This window comes from Diaphorina citri, unplaced genomic scaffold (assembly GCF_000475195.1).
Source record: "Diaphorina citri unplaced genomic scaffold, Diaci psyllid genome assembly version 1.1 scaffold825, whole genome shotgun sequence".
In the NCBI taxonomy this organism is placed as follows: Eukaryota; Metazoa; Arthropoda; class Insecta; order Hemiptera; family Psyllidae; genus Diaphorina; species Diaphorina citri.
In genome coordinates, this window is record NW_007378257.1 from 4,241 (window position 1) to 24,157 (window position 19,917).

The 19,917-nt window shown below is 35.7% G+C and overlaps 1 protein-coding gene across 1 annotated transcript; it reads left to right on the forward strand.

Annotated features, from left to right (window-relative positions):
- Nucleotides 1-816: 816 nt before the first annotated feature.
- Nucleotides 817-19,395, forward strand: LOC103512340 (putative neural-cadherin 2; the record flags this gene model as incomplete). The annotated part of the gene is given in 4 exon segments (XM_008477103.2): nt 817-981; nt 6,672-6,819; nt 17,113-17,228; nt 19,321-19,395. Coding segments are annotated over 4 exon segments (423 nt in total).
- Nucleotides 19,396-19,917: the final 522 nt, after the last annotated feature.

Consider the following 19,917-nt stretch of genomic DNA (forward strand, 5'->3'; position numbering starts at 1 on the left):
TTTAAAATAAAATAAAACTAATAAAAGTTTCCCATTTTTCCGTTGGATTTGAAACTTAGATGATGAAAAATTCAAAAATTATATTCTATGAAAGTTTTTTTTTACCATTCTTTTGCGAAAAATAATTGAAATTTGAAACTATTTCACCATCTTCTGTCTGTTCTCATGTCCTTGATTAAATAGTCGTGATTTTTAACAAAAAATTTTAAAAAAGAGGTTTTTTTATTGTCACAGAGAGGGAGAAAGGAAAAACGAAGTTTTCTTGCAGTCAAGGTTACATTAAACAAAGAACGAGACAATGATGAATTTAATGTTTTGACATTTTTATAAAGTTATTTCTCCTAATGAAATTTTATGTTTTTTTCCTCTCCCCACAAGGAGCTCTCTGTTGTCTGTTCAAGTATACTTTCTTCAAGAGGCCCTTAAGACTTTCCAATTACGTAAAAGCACGGACTTTTCTGACTTATTCGTTCCCCTGCTCCCTTCCGCTTGCCATAATGCTCGTGTTTTTGCATATAATCGAATAAAAAAATAATCTAATAAAATAAATACCTAATAAGAATAAAAAACACCTCAGTTACCATCAAAACGAGAGGGCCATTGCTGCTCCTTTGTCTTTCCCTGTTTTTAAATAGAGTAAACCAGGATCACATCACACCCGAATTAATTGTTTATTTGTTGTGCTAACACGTTCTATTATTTGTTCAATTTCTTTGTTTTCTCCCTTGTTATTTATTTATTTTAACCCTGTTCCCCCCACACCGTATATTAACCCTGCATGACGCACTTGTATTGTTGCATGACACTATTGTTTAGTACGAGTTAACCCTGGTTGCCTCGGACAGTCTCAATGAGAACAAGACCACGGTTGTGATCCACATCAATGATGTCAACGATATGCCGCCCGTGTTTAATACTTCTCTTTATCCGGCAATCATGGAGGAAGAATTGCCCGGACCCTACCCTCATTCGCTACTCAAGGTAAACTCTTTAACCATTTACATGGGCTCTCACAACTTTCTGGTGGTGCTTTTTTTGCGTGAACTATTGAGGTATATCAAAGTACTTTGGGAATGGATTTTGCTGGGTTTTTTGTATTTTTGGTACCGTATAAAATTATATCTCGTATGGTGAATGACATGTAGCTTGATGTGCTGAAATGTTGTTTAGTCTTGGGATTGAGATTCCCATCACTGTGAAGCATATCTATCACAAGATATTTTCTGTCTATCTATTCTACTTCTAACACCTATGGGTTCGCAAGCATATTTATCACAAGATATTTTCTGTCTATCTATTCTACTTCTAACACCTATGGGTTCGTTTGAGATATTGGTCTCTAATACATAATATTTGCGCAATTGCATTAATAAATTATTCCTGTGATTTTGCATGCCTGGTAAAGGAATCACTTTCCATCTGGGGCTTTCATTAAATTTCCTACAGATATTTTAACACTCTTCAAATCTTCATCCGTGAGTGAGAAACTATTGTGACGTCTTATCACCCGATTCTCAAGATTTTTGCTGTTTAATAACCTGAGGGTTTGCATGGAATGTAAAAGATCCACTTATATCACTAGAAAATTTGCTTTCTACATCATATACACATTATGTATAATGTTGGCTTCCACTTTACCATATAGCCTCGTCAGACTACATGAGGAATATGTCATAGCTGTCATATGTCTCATCAAAGTTTAAAAGACGTTTTCCGAAAATTGAACGCGTTGACAGTATCAAAGAACTTTCTTCAACACGCTTTTGTCTATCCTGCATACCTCGGCAGTGACGTTTCCGATTACTTGAGAACATTTTGACGAGTTTGGGTTTCCTTCATCCTTCAACTAGTTGTCTGGAAATAAAATTTAGTTATTCTGCGAGTTTTCAGTTGAAATTTTAATTTTGAAGATCTCAACAGGTAGCAAGTGATAACACTGGTGATCTTGGGGAAATTTCGTTTTTAAGACGGGAAAAGGTCTGAAATGGGAAATTCGAGTGAAGATAAGTTACTTAAGGAAAGTTTTACCACTGCTCCCCACCACCAAGACTTTCTTTTTACGCTTCTTTTATTACACCTACGTATCTTTCTGAATTGAAGAGACACCAGGGAGTCAACTTAAACTAACAATACCTCCCATTATCTTTGTCTTGAAAATCTTCCGAGTTTTTTCCCGCAACTTTCTAGAAAGTTTGGCAATATTTCACACATACTCTTTTCCTTGTTCATTATATCAAGTGAAAATTCATCACTCTCCAGATAGGATCTGGTTAACCATGAAAAGGTGCTTAACTCTATTCCTCGAATCAACTAAAAGTCAATTTGATAGTTGAGCCAGAGGGTTTTGTTCAAGATGTTCTAGTTCCAGGAAGCTTCGTCAAGGATTGGCTGGCCTCCCTGTAATGTAAATAATGAAATACGGAGACAAGGAGCTAGGAGGTTAAAAAGCTGCACAGTTGCTGCTCTTCCTGAAGGGAATTGGAACAGAACGTGTTTTTGCTGTTTCTGAATTTGAATAGCAGTTTTATATCTGCTTGGTTTTATTTTTATGCAGATGAGAGTGGTCGACTAGCATATACCTATACATACTAAGTACTAGTATTATTTTTCTATGTTACTTTACTAGTCGCATTTAATATTGAAATGAGCTTATTGCTAGATTACATTTATATTAAAGTTCTGTATTTATTTGTACCTAGTGTTAATGCTCCGTATTCTATCGAGAATTTGTTCATTTCATATTCACGTCACATACCTATACCTACATACTAAGTACTAGTATTATGTTTCTATGTTACCTTACTAGTCGCATTTAATATTGAAATGAGCTTATTGCTAGATTGCATTTATATTAAAGTTCTGTATTTATTTGTACCTAGTGTTAATGCTCCGTATTCTATCGAGAATTTGTTCATTTCATATTCACGTCACCCAAAAAATGAGGGTGGAAAAAGTACATGGGTTTCGAAAACGTACCGAAAGAATATATTAAAATGTTTGAAAAAATTATAAAACTTCTTTCTTCTTCAAAGAAATGTTGTTCAAAGAGAGAAAAGAAATTTTCTCCTATCTACGCAAAGTTTTTGGTTAACTGAAATTAAATGAGAAAAACGCTCCGTCGGTGGAGGAGCATTTGCATATAATAAAATATCCGTTACTCCAGGCGACAAACGTATAAATATTCTAGCAAAACATGCTCGAGGAAAATGGAAAAAAAAAAAATATTAAACAAAAAAATAATAAGCAATCTTTTCTCCCCATTCTTAAGCTTATTTCTACGCTATTTTCTTATTTTTCGCACAGAATTCTTTCCATTTTAAACACCTCCTTTCCACACAAGTTTTACTAACTTAAACTTGGGATGAGAATAGTTTTCCAGTTTAATGATATAATAAAAGAAGAGAATGAAATTATGTTATTGCTAATGTGGAAAGTAAAATGATACTCAAATAACTGTTACACAGCAAAAGGTATTTTTCCACTCTTTACTTCCTTACCTTTTCTTGACCTGAAATCTGTTTCACCTATTTGTTTACCTTTGAATTGTATTCAACGAAGCGTGAAAAAAATCAACATCCATACTTTGCTTCTTTATTTTGGAATATGTCAAACAGCATCTTTATTACTTTTTTTTCAAGGAAGGGAAACTTGGCAACTAAATTTTTTCCCCATCCTCCTTCCTTGGTGTTTTACTAAAGCAATATTTATTGTTTGTGCTGAGGAAAATGAGGCTTTTTATTTATTTTTTGTCATTTCTTGATTTACGGCACCATTATTTTCATCCCAGTTTCCCAAACCTTTCAGTGAGTTCATAGACTTCTTTCTGTGGGGGTGTAAAAAAAAAAATGAGCTTGTTCGCATATATGTAATTCTAGAGACATCAGCTGCCTACATACATATCATCAACATATTGGTTTTAATTTTAAAAGGTTTCTAACGATCTTGTTTTCAAATTGTAAAGGAGCAGAGCATGGTTAATATTCTATGAATTTATAATTTCTCATCTGTTGAGCTTTTATTATGAAGACAAAATTAGTAATACAAGATTTTAAATTTTGATTATAATATACATTTTTTGCCCCATTTATTGAATTCTTCGGTTCAATGTTCTCTCAATATCTTACTGCTCTTCTTTGTTCAGTTTTAATTAGAACCTTATTCTCCCCACCCACCACTTTTCTCTTTGAAATTAATTTTTAATAAATCGTACCAGGTTGTGAACGGATTTTTTTTCCCTCCTAAATTATTCACATCAAACGAGAAGGAGCGAGATATTATTACTTTCCCTTCTTACTTCACAATCAATTTAGATTAGTTTTAGATGGTAAAGTAGAGGCTTGTTGTTCAAATTGTGTCCTTGGAGTTCAAATTTTAATCACCCATGATTCTCCAATAGAATAAGTTTTTAAAAAAATACATGTAAGTTCAGTGTAAATGTTATGTAAAGTTCAGTGTTGAAGTAAGTCATAAAAGTTGACAATAAATAAAATTACAACAAACGAAAAGATGAATATCTGATTTTGTATGACAGCCTTGAAATTGTTGTGTGTATGCAATGTGCAACAGATAAATTATTTCTCCTTTCTTTCGGTTCGGAATTCGGAAATTTTTCTTATCGCTCAAACGATTTGTTTAAGTTTTTTAATTTCCAAAATACAATTTTTTATCACTTTATGTAGTAGCAAGTCAATGAAAGAACAAGAAGGTGAAAGAAATAGACCAACATTTCTATGTTGGGAATTTATTTGAATGCTAAAAAACGTACCTAATACAATAAAACTGTAGAAAACAACATTAAAAGAATAGTTTTTATTGCTTTTACCGTACCTAGCCTTAAGGATAAATTTTGTTGTTAAGCAGCAATGAGGTGGTAAAATTCTCGTGAAATACATATGACAAACTGTCCCTCCTGTTCTAATTCTTCGGTGTCCATTGGAGATCGGAGAAGCCTTAAGGATAAATTTTGTTGTTAAGCAGCAATGAGGTGGTAAAATTCTCGTGAAATACATATGACAAACTGTCCCTCCTGTTCTAATGAATAGAACAATGCTATTCTTCGTTATAATCCAACTGTCATTTGTTACTTACGGGATTATTTTCACAAGACAGTGGAGCTAAAATGTCTGAAGAGTTAGTGTAAAACGTACAACTTATATTGGGTAGATTTTCGAGTAATAAAAAGCTAGAGTGGTACTCTAGTGGATAGGGTGAGGGGAACAACAGTAAAGAAGAGAAGGTTAAATATATGTTCATGTAAATGTAAAATATGAGCGAGGAAACATTGTTGTTCCAGACTGAAAACTCTCCGTGTAGGAGTTTGGAAAAAAACTTGGATCCTTGTCAGGAAACTGCAAGATATGGGTTTCCAACTTTGACCAACACAAGAAAGTTCCCATGGACTGACTCGATTTGTCAATTATTTGGCAGAAATGGAATGCTAAGTCGTATAAGCAAACAATAAAATTTAATTACGTAATAATATTGAGACTTTTTCCCTATCTCTTCGTAGAAGGTTAACCCGTCCTCTAGGGCTGTTTGCCCCTCCACCTAAGCCTCGGAGTGGGCTTTTTTGTGTAGATTTACTCTTCCTATCATTTCTATCCATCTCTTTTATATCATTGTCCTTTCTCGCTCTTTCCTCTCTTCCCATTCCGCCCCCCTTCCTTTCTCCTCTCCCTCTTCGTCTCCCCTTCTCTTTTCTCCATACTCAGTCAATTATCTTTTCTTTAACAGAACTGAAGGTTGACAAAGAAAGATGTGGGAAGAAAAGGAAAGAACCAGATCTCTTTTTTCTTTATGACGGAAAGTGTACTTACACTTTCCGTACACTAAAGTAAAGCAGAAGAAAGTAAGAATATTACAGGTACTCTTTTTTCAATAGAGCTGAAAAATCCATATTCTGTTCTTAAAGAATTGATAGCAGGGAAAGGTCGTCCATCCGCTTGAAGCATTGTTAGAAACATACCCTGTCTCAACGAGAAGCAGAAATCTGGATAGTACAAAGAACATCTCCCCAGAACCTGTAATAAAACGCAGTGTCTCAGAATTCATAGAAAGGTATTTTCTGTCTTGATGCATGATGGAATGCAGTGTCTCAGAATTCAGAGAAAGGTATTTTCTGTCTTGATGCGTGATGGAAAAAGTGGACTTTAGAAGGTGGATTTTCTATGAGAAGGTGGATTTTCTATGAACTCTATGTGATTGTATTACTTTCTATTTTTTTAAGGGAACAATGTGTTCTCGATTGTAAAATTTGCCATCAATATAATATTTTACGCTTCGCAGTGTCTCAGAATTCATAGAAAGGTATTTTCTGTCTTGATGCATGATGGAAAAAGTGGACTTTAGAAGGTGGATTTTCTATGAGAAGGTGGATTTTCTATGAAATCTATGTGATTGTATTACTTTCTATTTTTTTAAGGGAACAATGTGTTCTCGATTGTAAAATTTGCCATCAATATAATATTTTACGCTTATTATGTACATAGGTCACTAAACTCAAATTTTCCATCTCTTCTCTCTAAATTTACAACTTCTCCCATGAACCAACTTACTGACTGGATATTTATGTACATAGGTCACTAAACTCAAATTTTCCATCTCTTCTCTCTAAATTTACAACTTCTCCCATGAACCAACTTACTGACTGGATAATTTTTCTTCCCTCACAGGTCCTCGCCACAGATGGAGATAAGGACCGGCAAAACAACATTGTATATTTCTTGACCGGACAGGGAATCGACGCCGACAATCCAGGGAACAGCAAGTTCGATATTAACCGGACTACGGGGGAAATATTCTTTGCTCCTCTAATCTATCGTATATTTCATTTCCGTTGAGTTTAACACCACTTTTTTGTTTCGCAAGAACTTCGAGCAAAGTATATTGGCTTGAAAATTACTCGCTAACTTTTTTAAGAGAAAAGGTTATCATTTCATCTTAAGGCAAACTTTTCCTGCTGAAAAGTGAAAGTTCAAATTTTAGAGCCTGGAATGAGCTTGCTCCTCTAATCTATCGTATATTTCATTTCCGTTGAGTTTAACACCACTTTTTTGTTCAGCAAGAACTTCGAGCAAAGTATATCGGCTTGAAAATTACTCGTTAACTTTTTTTTAAGAGAAAAGGTTATCATTTCATCTTAAGGCAAACTTTTCCTGCTGAAAAGTGAAAGTTCAAATTTTAGAGCCTGGAATGAGGCGGAGAGCAGTGAAGTCTCGAGAGGAGGGAAGGAGGAAGGAAAGATTACAGTGTAAAATATTTGCTAAACGTATGTAAATTAGCATATTATAGGATGTGTACATAGATATCAAATTTTCTTGTTTGAGAAATTTTTTCCTCCACTTGGCAAACATCAGAGAGGAGAGAAAATTTTGATATACGAGCTCTATATTACATTCGCTGGAAATGTTTTAATCCTCAGTTTTCTTTCATGAATTTTTGAAAATGTTCATCCTATTTGAATACTCGTATCAACACACTGTACAACGTAGGTAATTTAGTGTAATGTAATCATTGTGGCATTTCAGACCTGCAGTGAAGAAGGACTTGAACTTAATCCTCAATCCTTTTACCTATATCAACCTTTTGTAGAAAGAAGCCATGATTATCATTAGGTAACATATCATTGCTGCTATTACTACATACGTAGAACTTGGACCTTGTACACTGTACAACAGTACAACGTAGGTAATTTAGTGTAATGTAATCATTGTGGCATTTCAGACCTGCAGTGAAGAAGGACTTGAACTTAATCCTCAATCCTTTTATATCAACCTTTTGTAGAAAGAAGCCATGATTATCATTAGGTAACATATCATTGCTGCTATTACTACATACGTAGAACTTGGACCTTAAAACGGAAAATAAAAAAGTCAAATTCAAACGGCTATGCAATATTTTGGACGGAAGGGGATCATGTTTGTTTTCAAAGAGCCTGAAAAAATGTCACAATTTTATTTGTTAGCGTGGTGGTTTGATGAAGTGTAAATAATTTGATTGAAATATTAATTTTACAATCTCCATTGTTGACATTATATCATCGCTATTTACTTGTGACCTTTGAATAATTTCTACGAATTCCTTGCACTGTTTATTGTTGAATTATTCGTGTTTGCAAATCATCATTTACAATGAGTTGGTTTATGTTGTTCTTACGTACACAAGCAAGCTCCATTGTTGACATTATATCATCGCTATTTACTTGTGACCTTTGAATAATTTCTACAAATTCCTTGCACTGTTTATTGTTGAATTATTCGTGTTTGCAAATCATCATTTACAATGAGTTGGTTTATGTTGTTCTTACGTACACAATAATACCTGTCAAAAAAGAAAAAGAAAAAAAAAGATTTAATCCCATTTTTTGTCTACTCATTCATTTCCTCAGTTGTTCAGACTAAGCTGAAGAATAAAAGCGATTTACCGGAATTTCTCAACATCATATTTTACCAACCTGAAATTTTCTCATTCATAAACTTCATATCTTCAAACAAATCCAAATTCTAAACTGTACTCATGTCTTTTTCAAAAAAAAAAAAGATTTAATCCCATTTTTTGTCTACTCATTCATTTCCTCAGTTGTTCAGACTCAGACTAAGCTGAAGAATAAAAGCGATTTACCGGAATTTCTCAACATATTTTACCAACCTGAAATTTTCTCATTCATAAACTTCATATCTTCAAACAAATCCAAATTCTAAACTGTACTCATGTCTTTTTCAACATTTGCCATTCATTCTACACCTACACTCCTCAAATTTATTTCTCTTTGTACTTCATGTTTATCTCAACATCTTATTTCAATGTTTTCCTTTGCCTTAAGTTCCCTATCACATACAAAAATAACATTCTTGTTCTTAAGCCTCTTATTCCTATTTTTTGCTGAGTTGTTTTATGTTCTGTTGTTGGTCCGTTGCATTTGGTTTTAAATTTCTGTGTTGGAATTGTTGGTCACTTTCAGTGCTGACTTTTAGGGGTCCGTCCTTTTGAATTGGTTTACATATCTTCGAAAGTTTTACATTCCTTTGGAATTAAACATTGGAAAAGATCAGTTTTTAAGTTCAAATGTATAGGTTTAGGTATCAGTACAGTAGGTACCCAACACTTCCGAGTAAAGTACCCAAATGACAACTGAACACAACTTTCTATGAACCACTATAAGCGCTAGGTATTTTATTTCTATAATTCTATGAACTTTTTTTGTGTACCCAAATGACAACTGAACACAACTTTCTATGAACCACTATAAGCGCTAGGTATTTTATTTCTATAATTCTATGAACTTTTTTTGTGGTTGGAGAGACTATATTGTTTGTTGTAAAAAAATATTCAGTAGATATTACTTTCAACTTTATTTACATTGGGGAGTTTTTTGTATAGGATTATCAGAATTTTTCTCTTTCCACATTATTGGTAAATTCTCTGCTAACCGCTGTCACCACATTGATATTGAAATATTCACTAGAAAAAAAATATTCAAATGTGTACTATGGTTGGAGGGATTTGAACTGTGTTTTTCTTTCATGCTGGATTTGTTGGTATTGTGCGGATCTACGTATCTCTTGAAAAATTACTTCCACAATAGCAGTTACGTTTAATTCTTTCAAGTTTTGTTCGATGTCGCCACTATCTCAGTAAGTATCCCACTTTCTGGAATGAAAGTTTAAGCAATATTTCAACGTCTCTGTGTTCGTGTGTTCTACCTTAAGAGAGATATGTGAATTTTAATATAAATATAAAATATGAACACCATGGCTGCGGTACCCGTGTTCCTGAGGAAATAGAAGTGAGAAATGAGAAGGAAACAACCTCGGATTTCATTTTCGTGAATTTATTATACATGGAGGAGGAGAAAAAAGTCTGCAAACCACATCAGAAGGTCTTAAACTTGTGAATATATTGTGGTAGCAGTTTTTTTTTTTTTTTTTTTTTTTTTTAAGGGGAGGGGGGGGGGGATTTTGACCAACATGGAGTTGTAACACGAATCCGATACCGTGATTGGTGTACAAGTTTAATTTTTACTTTCACTTGAGTGTCCTGATTCCTGATGCATAAATCATGAACATGCCCAAATGCCCATAATGGCCAAACCTATATGATCAAAAAGCTTGAACAATCGACTCTTATCGGGAGGGTCGCCATAAAGGCATTTGCTAATGTTTATCATTGAGTACTAGATGGCACTAGAACTAGAATGTTATCGCCATCAGCACTATCAGCAGTATTTTCCCCAAGTTGTTCGGTTGAGATGGGTTAAGTTCAATGGTGTGCGTTCTGGTGCAAGTAGGTATCTTTGCATTCATGTTCTGTTCATGTAGCATGCTGCATGTATTTCGCCCCGCTTTTCTCTAACTTGTTTGTGTATGTTTTGCTTTTTTAAGTTTTTAATTTTTTCTGCTCTTTTTTTAATGCTTTTTTAATAGTTTGTGTGTTATGAAATGTGAATTATAATCCTTTTGTTCGACCCGGTTTGCTTTCTCTGAGTCTGTATAAAGAGCTTTCCCCCGAGAGCAAGTGAGAAACGGTAGAATTGGAGATGTGGTAAATAACTTTTTGCCACTTGTATCATTATAATATTGTTATAATGCGTTTTTAATAGTTTGTGTGTTATGAAATGTGAATTATAATCCTTTTGTTCGACCCGGTTTGCTTTCTCTGAGAACGTCTGTATAAGGAGCTTTCCCCCGAGAGCAAGTGAGAAACGGTAGAATTGGAGATGTGGTAAATAACTTTTTGCCACTTGTATCATTATAATATTGTTAAGTCTCAAAGGGTAGCTGCCTACTCTAGGCTACTTACCATATTTGAGAAAAGTTGATTCATATAAATTTCCATTGATACTTTCACTGTTGTAAAACTTACCTACCATATTTTGAAGAAAAAAATTGGCCCCTCTCTTTTCCATTGTGAAAAAATCTTGCAGTGAAATTGGATAAGGCCGTTGTCAGATTTCTATCCAATTTGTAAACAATAATCACGTCAGATTTTCTCCGAGAAAGCGTCGTCTAGCCTTGAGGCACCACGTCTAGGTAGTTAGTTTTCCTAATTCTTGCTCGCACTTTGATAATCTTCTTTTGCCTGTGAGATTATGATTTTTTTTCTCCTTAAAGTTTTTTTTCTCTTCTGTAAAGTTTGTTAATTCCCTTTTGTTAGTGGCGTGGGATGAGGTGAATGGTGGGAATACTTTCTTGAGGCACCACGTCTAGGTAGTTAGTTTTCCTAATTCTTGCTCGCACTTTGATAATCTTCTTTTGCCTGTGAGATTATGATTTTTTTTCTCTCCTTAAAGTTTTTTTTCTCTTCTGTAAAGTTTGTTAATTCCCTTTTGTTAGTGGCGTGGGATGAGGTGAATGGTGGGAATACTTTTTTGAAGAAATGTTTGTTTTATCTTCGTTCGTGTAGATTGTCAGAAGAGAGAGAGAGAGAGAGAGAAAGAAAAAAAACAACAGATGAAAGTTTTCTTCTTATGTTTCGATTAAAGTCCAGAAGGCAAGAGAGAGAGAGAAAGAAAAGAGAGAGAGAGAGAGAGACCGGTAAAGATTGCTTCAACTTTTGTTGCTCGGTGTTAGGATTAAGTGCCCCCAAGTAGCACTTATAGGAGAGAGAGAGAGAGAGAGATGCTACGATAGCATTGTGTTGAAAACAATTCTACCTTGCAATATCATCCAATTAAATGCACAAGAATGGAAGATATTTTTCGTTTTTGTTTCTCCGGTTTTAAATGAAAAAGATATCTAATAAGTTTAAGTGGTTTTGGGCGAGCAAACTTTCAGACTCACCAAGTTTTTCATGTCCAATATTCACAGTTTGTATTTTATGTAATAAGGTAGCTACGATAAGAGATATGAACTTCTGTTTTGGAGTGCGCAATAAATGAACAAAGCAAATAAATATGGATAAATCAAAGGTAGGATAAACTTTTCAGTTTTAGCCGAGAGTATAAATAAAGTATACCAAAGAAAATACATAGCTACTAAAGAAAATACATATAGCAATACATAGGTACATACATAAGTGCATGTACAAGAGTATCAAGCTGAATTAAATGGGTAAGTTTGGGGAAATCCCCCAAATGACGCCCCTGCAAGAGATATACTAGGAAAACCCGTAGGCCTTTGGTCTGATTTCCACTAATACCATAGGCACCGAAGTAGGATAGGTAGCTAGGTAAGGTACCTAGGTATATAACTTTTATTTGTGTGTTCCCCTCCCCCCCCCGGACTACGGGCGAAATATTCGTTCTCAAGGTAAGTCCCATTTGGGTGCCTAATCCCAAGACCTTTCTTGTGTCCAAATGAAAACTTTTCATTAGGCGGTTTCGTAGAGTTTCCAATATCAAATGTATTTAATTTTATAGGACCTCTTAATTTTTGGCAGCCCTTTAACTGCTTAGTTCAATTTTTGGCACCTTTTCTGCCTAGCCATGGAAATATTCGTTCTCAAGGTAAGTCCCATTTGGGTGCCCAATCCCAAGACCTTTCTTGTGTCCAAATGAAAACTTTTCATTAGGCGGTTTCGTATAGTTTCCAATATGAAATGTATTTAATTTTATAGGACCTCTTAATTTTTGGCAGCCCTTTAACTGCTTAGTTCAATTTTTGGCACCTTTTCTGCCTAGCCATTGCCTAACCTTTCCCAAGGCCGACCACTCGGACTGTCTGACAGACTTAAACCTTGGTCTGCCAGACATTCTGAGCGTGAGTGACCAGCGAAAGTATAATGCAATTCAAAAACTCAAGTCCCACTTCTCATCATTTCGAAACACCCTGTTAACTCCTTTTACGCTTTCACCTCTGAATTACAGAATTACAGATTTCAAGTTTAGGAAGTTAACTCAGACAAGGGTTGAGGCTGTGGGAGGGCAGCGCTATAAATCTTTATCAAACAGTTTCCTCCTTCCCTAACTCTCTCTTCTAGTTTCCTTCCTCCTTCGTCTACCGGTCTCATCCATTTGCTGCATCTTTATCTGGAATTTAATAAAGATGCATTACATGTTGATTCTCTAACCCCAAGTACCAGGAATGGACTTAACCGCCCTGGTATGTCCAACGCTATAGATTTCGAAATGATTATTTCGAGTATCAATTTTTATGAGTTCAATTTTATTCCCCTGTTGGTCTCTCATTGCTTATTTTTCAAATAAAAGACTTTTTACATATTATAGCTATAGTTCCATAATTTACAAATGGATTTATTCTCCCTTGCTCCTATTTAAAACTTTGATACTTAGACTCCATCAATTCCTCTCCACATGAGCTATTGTCCTTTGCTAATACCGACCCTGGTTTGGCAAGGGTAGGAGACGTCTTAAAACACAAGTTTTCCCAAAGATACGAGAATCCCGTTCAATTCGAAACTTTATCGCCATTCATCATCCTAGAAAATCTTCATATGGGTTGAATTGTTGTTCAACATATTGGTTATATGCATTCTGTGGTATTGATGGAAAAGAAAAGTATACAAAACTTTATTTTCTCACATCTTTTCCTTTTTCCATTCTTCATCGTTAAGAAATAGAGAAAATTGCTCCAAGACATCGGTTTAACAGATATTGCACAAGATATTATGTTGGTTTTTGTGCACTGAAGGTCCTTGGTAATGGTAACATGGTACCTACTCTATATTTTATCTAACTTCTGATTGGATGCTATAGTTCTGGGTGTATGGTACACTAATACACTTACATACTCTCGGGCTTTATCCCCGAAAGACATGAGTTCTGTTATCTAACTTCTGATTGTTCTGATTGGATGCTATAGTTCTGGGTGTATGGTACACTAATACACTTACATACATACTCTCGGGCTTTATCCCCGAAAGACATGAATTCTGTGTACATGTGATGAGTACTCGTATATACATACCCTGGGGTTTTGTCCCCGTCAGACATGAGTTTTACATGTGATGACTTGATGGTACATGTGATGAGTACTCGTATATACATACCCTGGGGTTTTGTCCCCGTCAGACATGAGTTTTACATGTGATGACTTGATGAGTCTAGATACTAGTTTCTCATTGACCTTACAGCTATCGATGTAGGGGGACTTATGGATCAATGGTAAAACTAAACCACAAGCTCAATTATTTGGTCTAGTTCTAACAGTAGTCTAATTAGTTTCCAAATCCATTGTCATATTTCATATATGTTATGAGGGTGGGAGCGGGGTAGATATAGATCCCCTGGGATAGAACGGGGAGACTGCTTGGATCCCTGGGGAATCCATTTCACTGACTCTATATCATAGCAGTGTAATAATTTTAATCAGTGGTAATATATCTGCGGGGACTTTGGGTGCGAATATAATTTTAATATTCACATTTGTATCGTCGGAATTACAGGATGGTCTGCAATCATCAGATGAGTTGTATTTTGCTTTCGGAATTTCCCGTCTTTTGAAGCTTGTTTTCCCTCTTTTCCCTTTAGTTTAGTACAGGCGCTATCACGCCTAATAGGATGGTCTGCAATCATCTGATGAGTTGTATTTTGCTTTCGGAATTTCCCCTTCTTTTGAAGCTTGTTTTCCCTCTTTTCCCTTTAGTTTAGTACAGGCGCTATTACGCCTAAAGAGGGTAAACGAGCTTTAGGAGATGGGATATTGCGAAAGAAAAATACGGGTATGCCATCAGATGGCACTTATTTGCATTATTGATACATATTATGATGATGACCTCATTCTAACCAAATACAAACATATTTTCTATGGATCGTTCGTTTATTTAAGATTGAAAAATTTCCCACGCATATGGAAATGCGAATATTCTATTACCCCAATAAAAATTCACGCCTAAAGAGGCTAAACGAGCTTTAGGAGATGGGATATTGCGAAAGAAAAATACGGGTATGCCATCAGATGGCACTTATTTGCATTATTGATACAAATTATGATGATGACCTCATTCTAACCAAATACAAATATATTTTCTATGGATCGTTCGTTTATTTAAGATTGAAAAATTTCCCACGCATATGGAAATGCGAATATTCTATTACCCCAATAAAAATACTACTTTCCAAACAGCATGCTAATTAACTAATTTTGAAAATACATCCTCAAGTAAAATAAAATTGGGGTCACCCTGAAAGTGGGAAATTTTGGAGGTTTTCAATTTTCTGCATAATTTTAACACATGAAGATATCATATCGTACAACAAATTGAATTCTGGGAAACTTGTTTTCCGTGCCGAAGTACATTATAGTTTCAAAATAGGATTTTAGCTCCACTTGAAAATACATCCTCAAGTAAAATAAAATTGGGGTCACCCTGAAAGTGGGAAATTTTGGAGGTTTTCAATTTTCTGCATAATTTTAACACATGAAGATATCATATCGTACAACAAATTGAATTCTGGGAAACTTGTTTTCCGTGCCGAAGTACATTATAGTTTCAAAATAGGATTTTAGCTCCACTACGTAGGTAATAAGTACATACGATTTTGAAATAGTTAATTAAGCGATTAATTGTATAATAATAATATGAAGTAATTCAATAATCACATTATCTAATATAAATAATTACCTACATAGGTATATACCTAGTTAGTTATATCGTAGGGAGGAACTTGGAAGACACCTCCATTATATTATTTTATGCTCATGTACATTGGTATTATTTCACCTACTAAGGTTATGAGGAATGAGGTAGGTATAATAAAATATACATATGTACCTATGTAATTTACATATGTAGTAATTTATATGGATCACAGAGAAGTAAATGAAAACCCCTCCTAGTAATAAAATTTTAATTACTCAGTGTTCATTTTGAGCATTTCTCGCGGTATTAGGTACAGGATTACCTCTTGACAGGTTCTATAAATATGGTATCCTAGTGAATTACAGGGTATTCTACATATTATAAATAGCGATAATTCTGTTCCAGTACTGTCTAAACCCACGTTTTGTTTTCCACCGACAGTTAAGCCCGCCACTCACGCTCAGACCGCCTTAAAGTGTGCCTATATTAGGTAAAAGGAAAAAAGCTTGAAACCCAGGTCTGGCAGACAGTCTGACAGATCTAGGTCTCGAACTTTTTCCGGAGCACACGTTACCAAAGTCCATCAGACGGTTTGACCGTGAGTCACGGGTATTAGACTCTCTATCTAACTGGTTCTACGTTTTTAGGCCCGTTTTTCTAGGATCACCTAGGGCTCAACAGTGTATACGTACCAAAAGAGTAGGTAGGCATAATGTATATGTGTACAAATGATTACGACTGAAATTGTAGCAAAACCATTAGAAGCCGTCTGTATAGAGAGGAAATGAGTAAACACTCAAAGTAAGATTTCTAAAATGCAAGCAAGGAATTTCGAAACCAGACACAACATTTCTCTTGTTGAATTTACCCCGGGATTCCAGGGTTTTCTCCCAAGGGTTTTCCTCAGGATTTTCCAGGTTTCCTGCTTTCTTAAGTCTTCAGGATTTCCAGGATCATTTCCTTGTTTCCACCTTATTCACCTCCTTGTCCTCCTCCTCTCTGGTGTTAATTAACTTCCGTCCTATAATTAAACGTTTACGCCTTTGCATTTCTCTATAGAATAAATTACCAACTTTTTTCGCCCCCCCCCCCTTCTGCTCCTTTCCGTCAATACAGGAAGTAATTTTCCAAAAGTTCAACTTGTATTCCAAGTCTCATCCGTGGGTGGTGGGTTTGGTAACTTGTTTTGCTGATAAGGCAACAAATGGTTGAGATGAAAACCATATTTTTTCTGGGCCAGAACACAAGATCGGTTAACAAAGTTGGAATAAATTTGTCTCTTTGTCAGAAATTTGTGTGTGCAAAAGAGTAGAATGGCGAGGTGCCAGTTTTTCCTGAATGATATTTCAATTAGCAAAATGCAATCATACCTAGTAGGGAACAATGTCGCACATTTCTAACAGGAACAGTTTCTCCCCTCCCGGAAGGAGATTGAGAAAAAATTACGAGAAAATTTCATCTGTCATTTTCGACTGTCAGGTTTCAGGATTTTTTCTCTTGTACTTAAAATTTTGATACGCTATAACTCTCGAACGGTTTGCTCAGTTTTGATGAAATTTGGGTGAAAATACTCGTATACAGGTATATGTACTTGAATTTTTGACTGATATTGTTTTCTCCTGTCTCTGTTTTCAGCGTCGCGTATTCGATACGAGATTACAAGCGGTAACATAGGCGGTGCGTTTGCCGTAAAGAACATGACAGGAGCTATCTATGTGGCTGGGGCTCTGGATTATGAAACCAGGAAACGGGTAAGAGAAGGACCTTTTGAGTTGGATTCATTCAACATTCATTTTAATTCGCGGTCTCTTCAAAAACGGGCTGGAAATATGGGAAATTACACGATCAATCTTGTGTAATGAAATGAATCTAACCCGCAGGTCTGCCAGCCTAGTTAGCTTGGTTGGTATCGTGTCTGCCTTGTAAGCGCTAGACCACGGGTTCGATTTTATTCCAAGGCGGATTTTATCCTGAACGGATAATGTTCGTACCTCGGAACGGCTGGCTTTCTCCTATCCTGTCTTCCTTCTTTCCATTTCGGGACGATAAGACCATAGCAGTCACAGTTCCCTCTATCAAATCAGTCATGTCGGACGCTTTTAGTCTAAAAAAAAGTCAATATTATTGTTCCTAATTAATCTGCTTGCTTAGACATTCCATCGTGATTTGTTAAGATGTTTCGGAACTCACGAAGCTGTGTATTTCCGCCATTTCCAGTTTGTTTACAATACAGAACATAGCATTTGTCTTGTATTTTGAGAAAGAGCCTTCGTCGTGGGCCTAATACTCGTATTTACTCAACACCCAACTCGAGAATTGTTTGCTTTTTCTATTTGTTTTCACCACAAAGAAAAAGATTACAAGTAAAGAATGAACGAGAAAAGTTCCATTTCTTGTCTGGAGACTTCCATAGAAAACAGCCGCCGCGCCGTATGAACAAAGACTTGTTTATTTTGTGATTAGTTGTGGACTAAAAACTAACAGGGGGGAATGAGATTCATATAGCTTTGATTTTCTGAGCAATGTTGTACTACAGCCTAATAGGAAACTAAGTTAGTAAAGGGAAAATGGCCTTGGTTATAAAGATTAAAGTAAAACAAGCACATTCTTATTACACAGTAGGTGCGCCCTAGTAATGTAAAATTTCTGCGGGTTTTGTTGAAAGTACGGACTATACTAATAGTGTTTCAACTAAGGCGATACCTCGCACTAAAATGACCAGAAGTATGTCAGGTTTTGGGGGCAACTTGGTGGAAATTGAACCTCTCACTCAAAATCCGAAAAGATCTCTCGCCAAAGCAAAGTTTGATTGAAAAAGTTGTGGATTGTATTTATTAAGAACATGGGAGAGTATTAGAAGGGTTGAGGCCTGCCCCCCCTGTCCGTCGCGGTGATCTTGGGGAAATTTCGTTTTTAATACGGGAAAAGGTCTGAAATGGGAAATTCGAGTGAAGATAAGTTACTTAAGGAAAGTTTTACCACTGCTCCCCACCACCAAGACTTTCTTCCAAGGAAAAACGAAGATACGAAGGATTTTGAACTTCCCTCAAACCTAATAGTCTGTGAAACAGCAGAATACATAGATAAATCTGAGAAAATGGACACATTGTGTATCTAACATACCTACTCGTATTAAAAAACCAAGTTTACATATATTTTATCGGTATTTTTGGAAGTAAAGGAAGATCTAATTTTTGGTGTAATCTTAATACATACGAGTATCTGCCTTTATACGCTTTAGACAGGCTAAAATGAAAGGTTCATTCAGTTCATTGTTACAAGATGAGGGTAATTTAATATTCTCATCCGCCTGTAGATACTCTAAGGCAAAAATAAATATAGCAGAAAGGATGTACATATTGTGTGTAGATAATTCTTCACATGATATTTTTGCCTTACTGGTATGACGCGACGGTCGACGGAATGGAAGTAGAGCTGACGAAAAAACTAAAATAGTGATAGTGATAATCTGATAACATAAATAATTATTTTCAAAAGTCTACAGTTTTTTTTTTCTATGTAGAACAAAAATCTCTAATTTTTTCTCCTCTAGAGTTGAAAGTTCTTCGTGACTGCCGAAAAAGTTGATTCAAACGTTCAGGATAAAATCCGCCTTGGGCGGGAATCGAACCCGTGGTCTAGCGCTTACAAGGCAGACGCGATACCAACCAAGCTAACTAGGCTGGCAGACCTGCGGGTTAGATTCATTCCATTACACAAGATTCATCGTGTAATTTCCCATATTTCCAGCCCGTTTTTGAAGAGACCGCGAATTAAAATAAATGTTGAATGAATCCAACTCAAAAGGTCCTCTCTTACCCGTTTCCTGGTTTCATAATCCAGAGCCCCAGCCACATAGATAGCTCCTGTCATGTTCTTTACGGCAAACGCACCGCCTATTCAGACCCCTATTTCTGAATATTTTGCTGTGTATCTGAGTTGTGTACTGTCACAGGCATTGTGGTCCAACAAAATTTGCCTGCTAAATTCTCAACCATCCTCAAAGTTGTTGTTGTTTTAGCGGCTTTAGCTTTCACCGAATGGCAATAGCTTTAGCTACCATTCACAAATAGGTATACATACGAGTAGGTATACTTTCCTTATCCTATAGGAAGGAAAGTAATGTAATCGGGTCAAAATTTCGATGGTCAGTTTTTAGTGCCAAAACACGTTTTGAGGTCCGAGCCTAAATCCAAAGTTTCAGCCATTGGTCCTATTTTTAGTGCCAAAACACGTTTTGAGGTCCCTAGAGCCTAAATCCAAAGTTTCAGCCATTGGTCCGTGTGTGTGTCTGTGTGTCTGTGTGTGTGTCTGTCTGTCTGTGTGTCTGTCTGTCTGTAAACAAAATATCTCGACAACGGTAAGAGCTAGAGACTTGAAATTTGGTATGTAGATGTCAAATGTGACAAGGATGCGACGGAGAGATTTCTCTATTTTCCA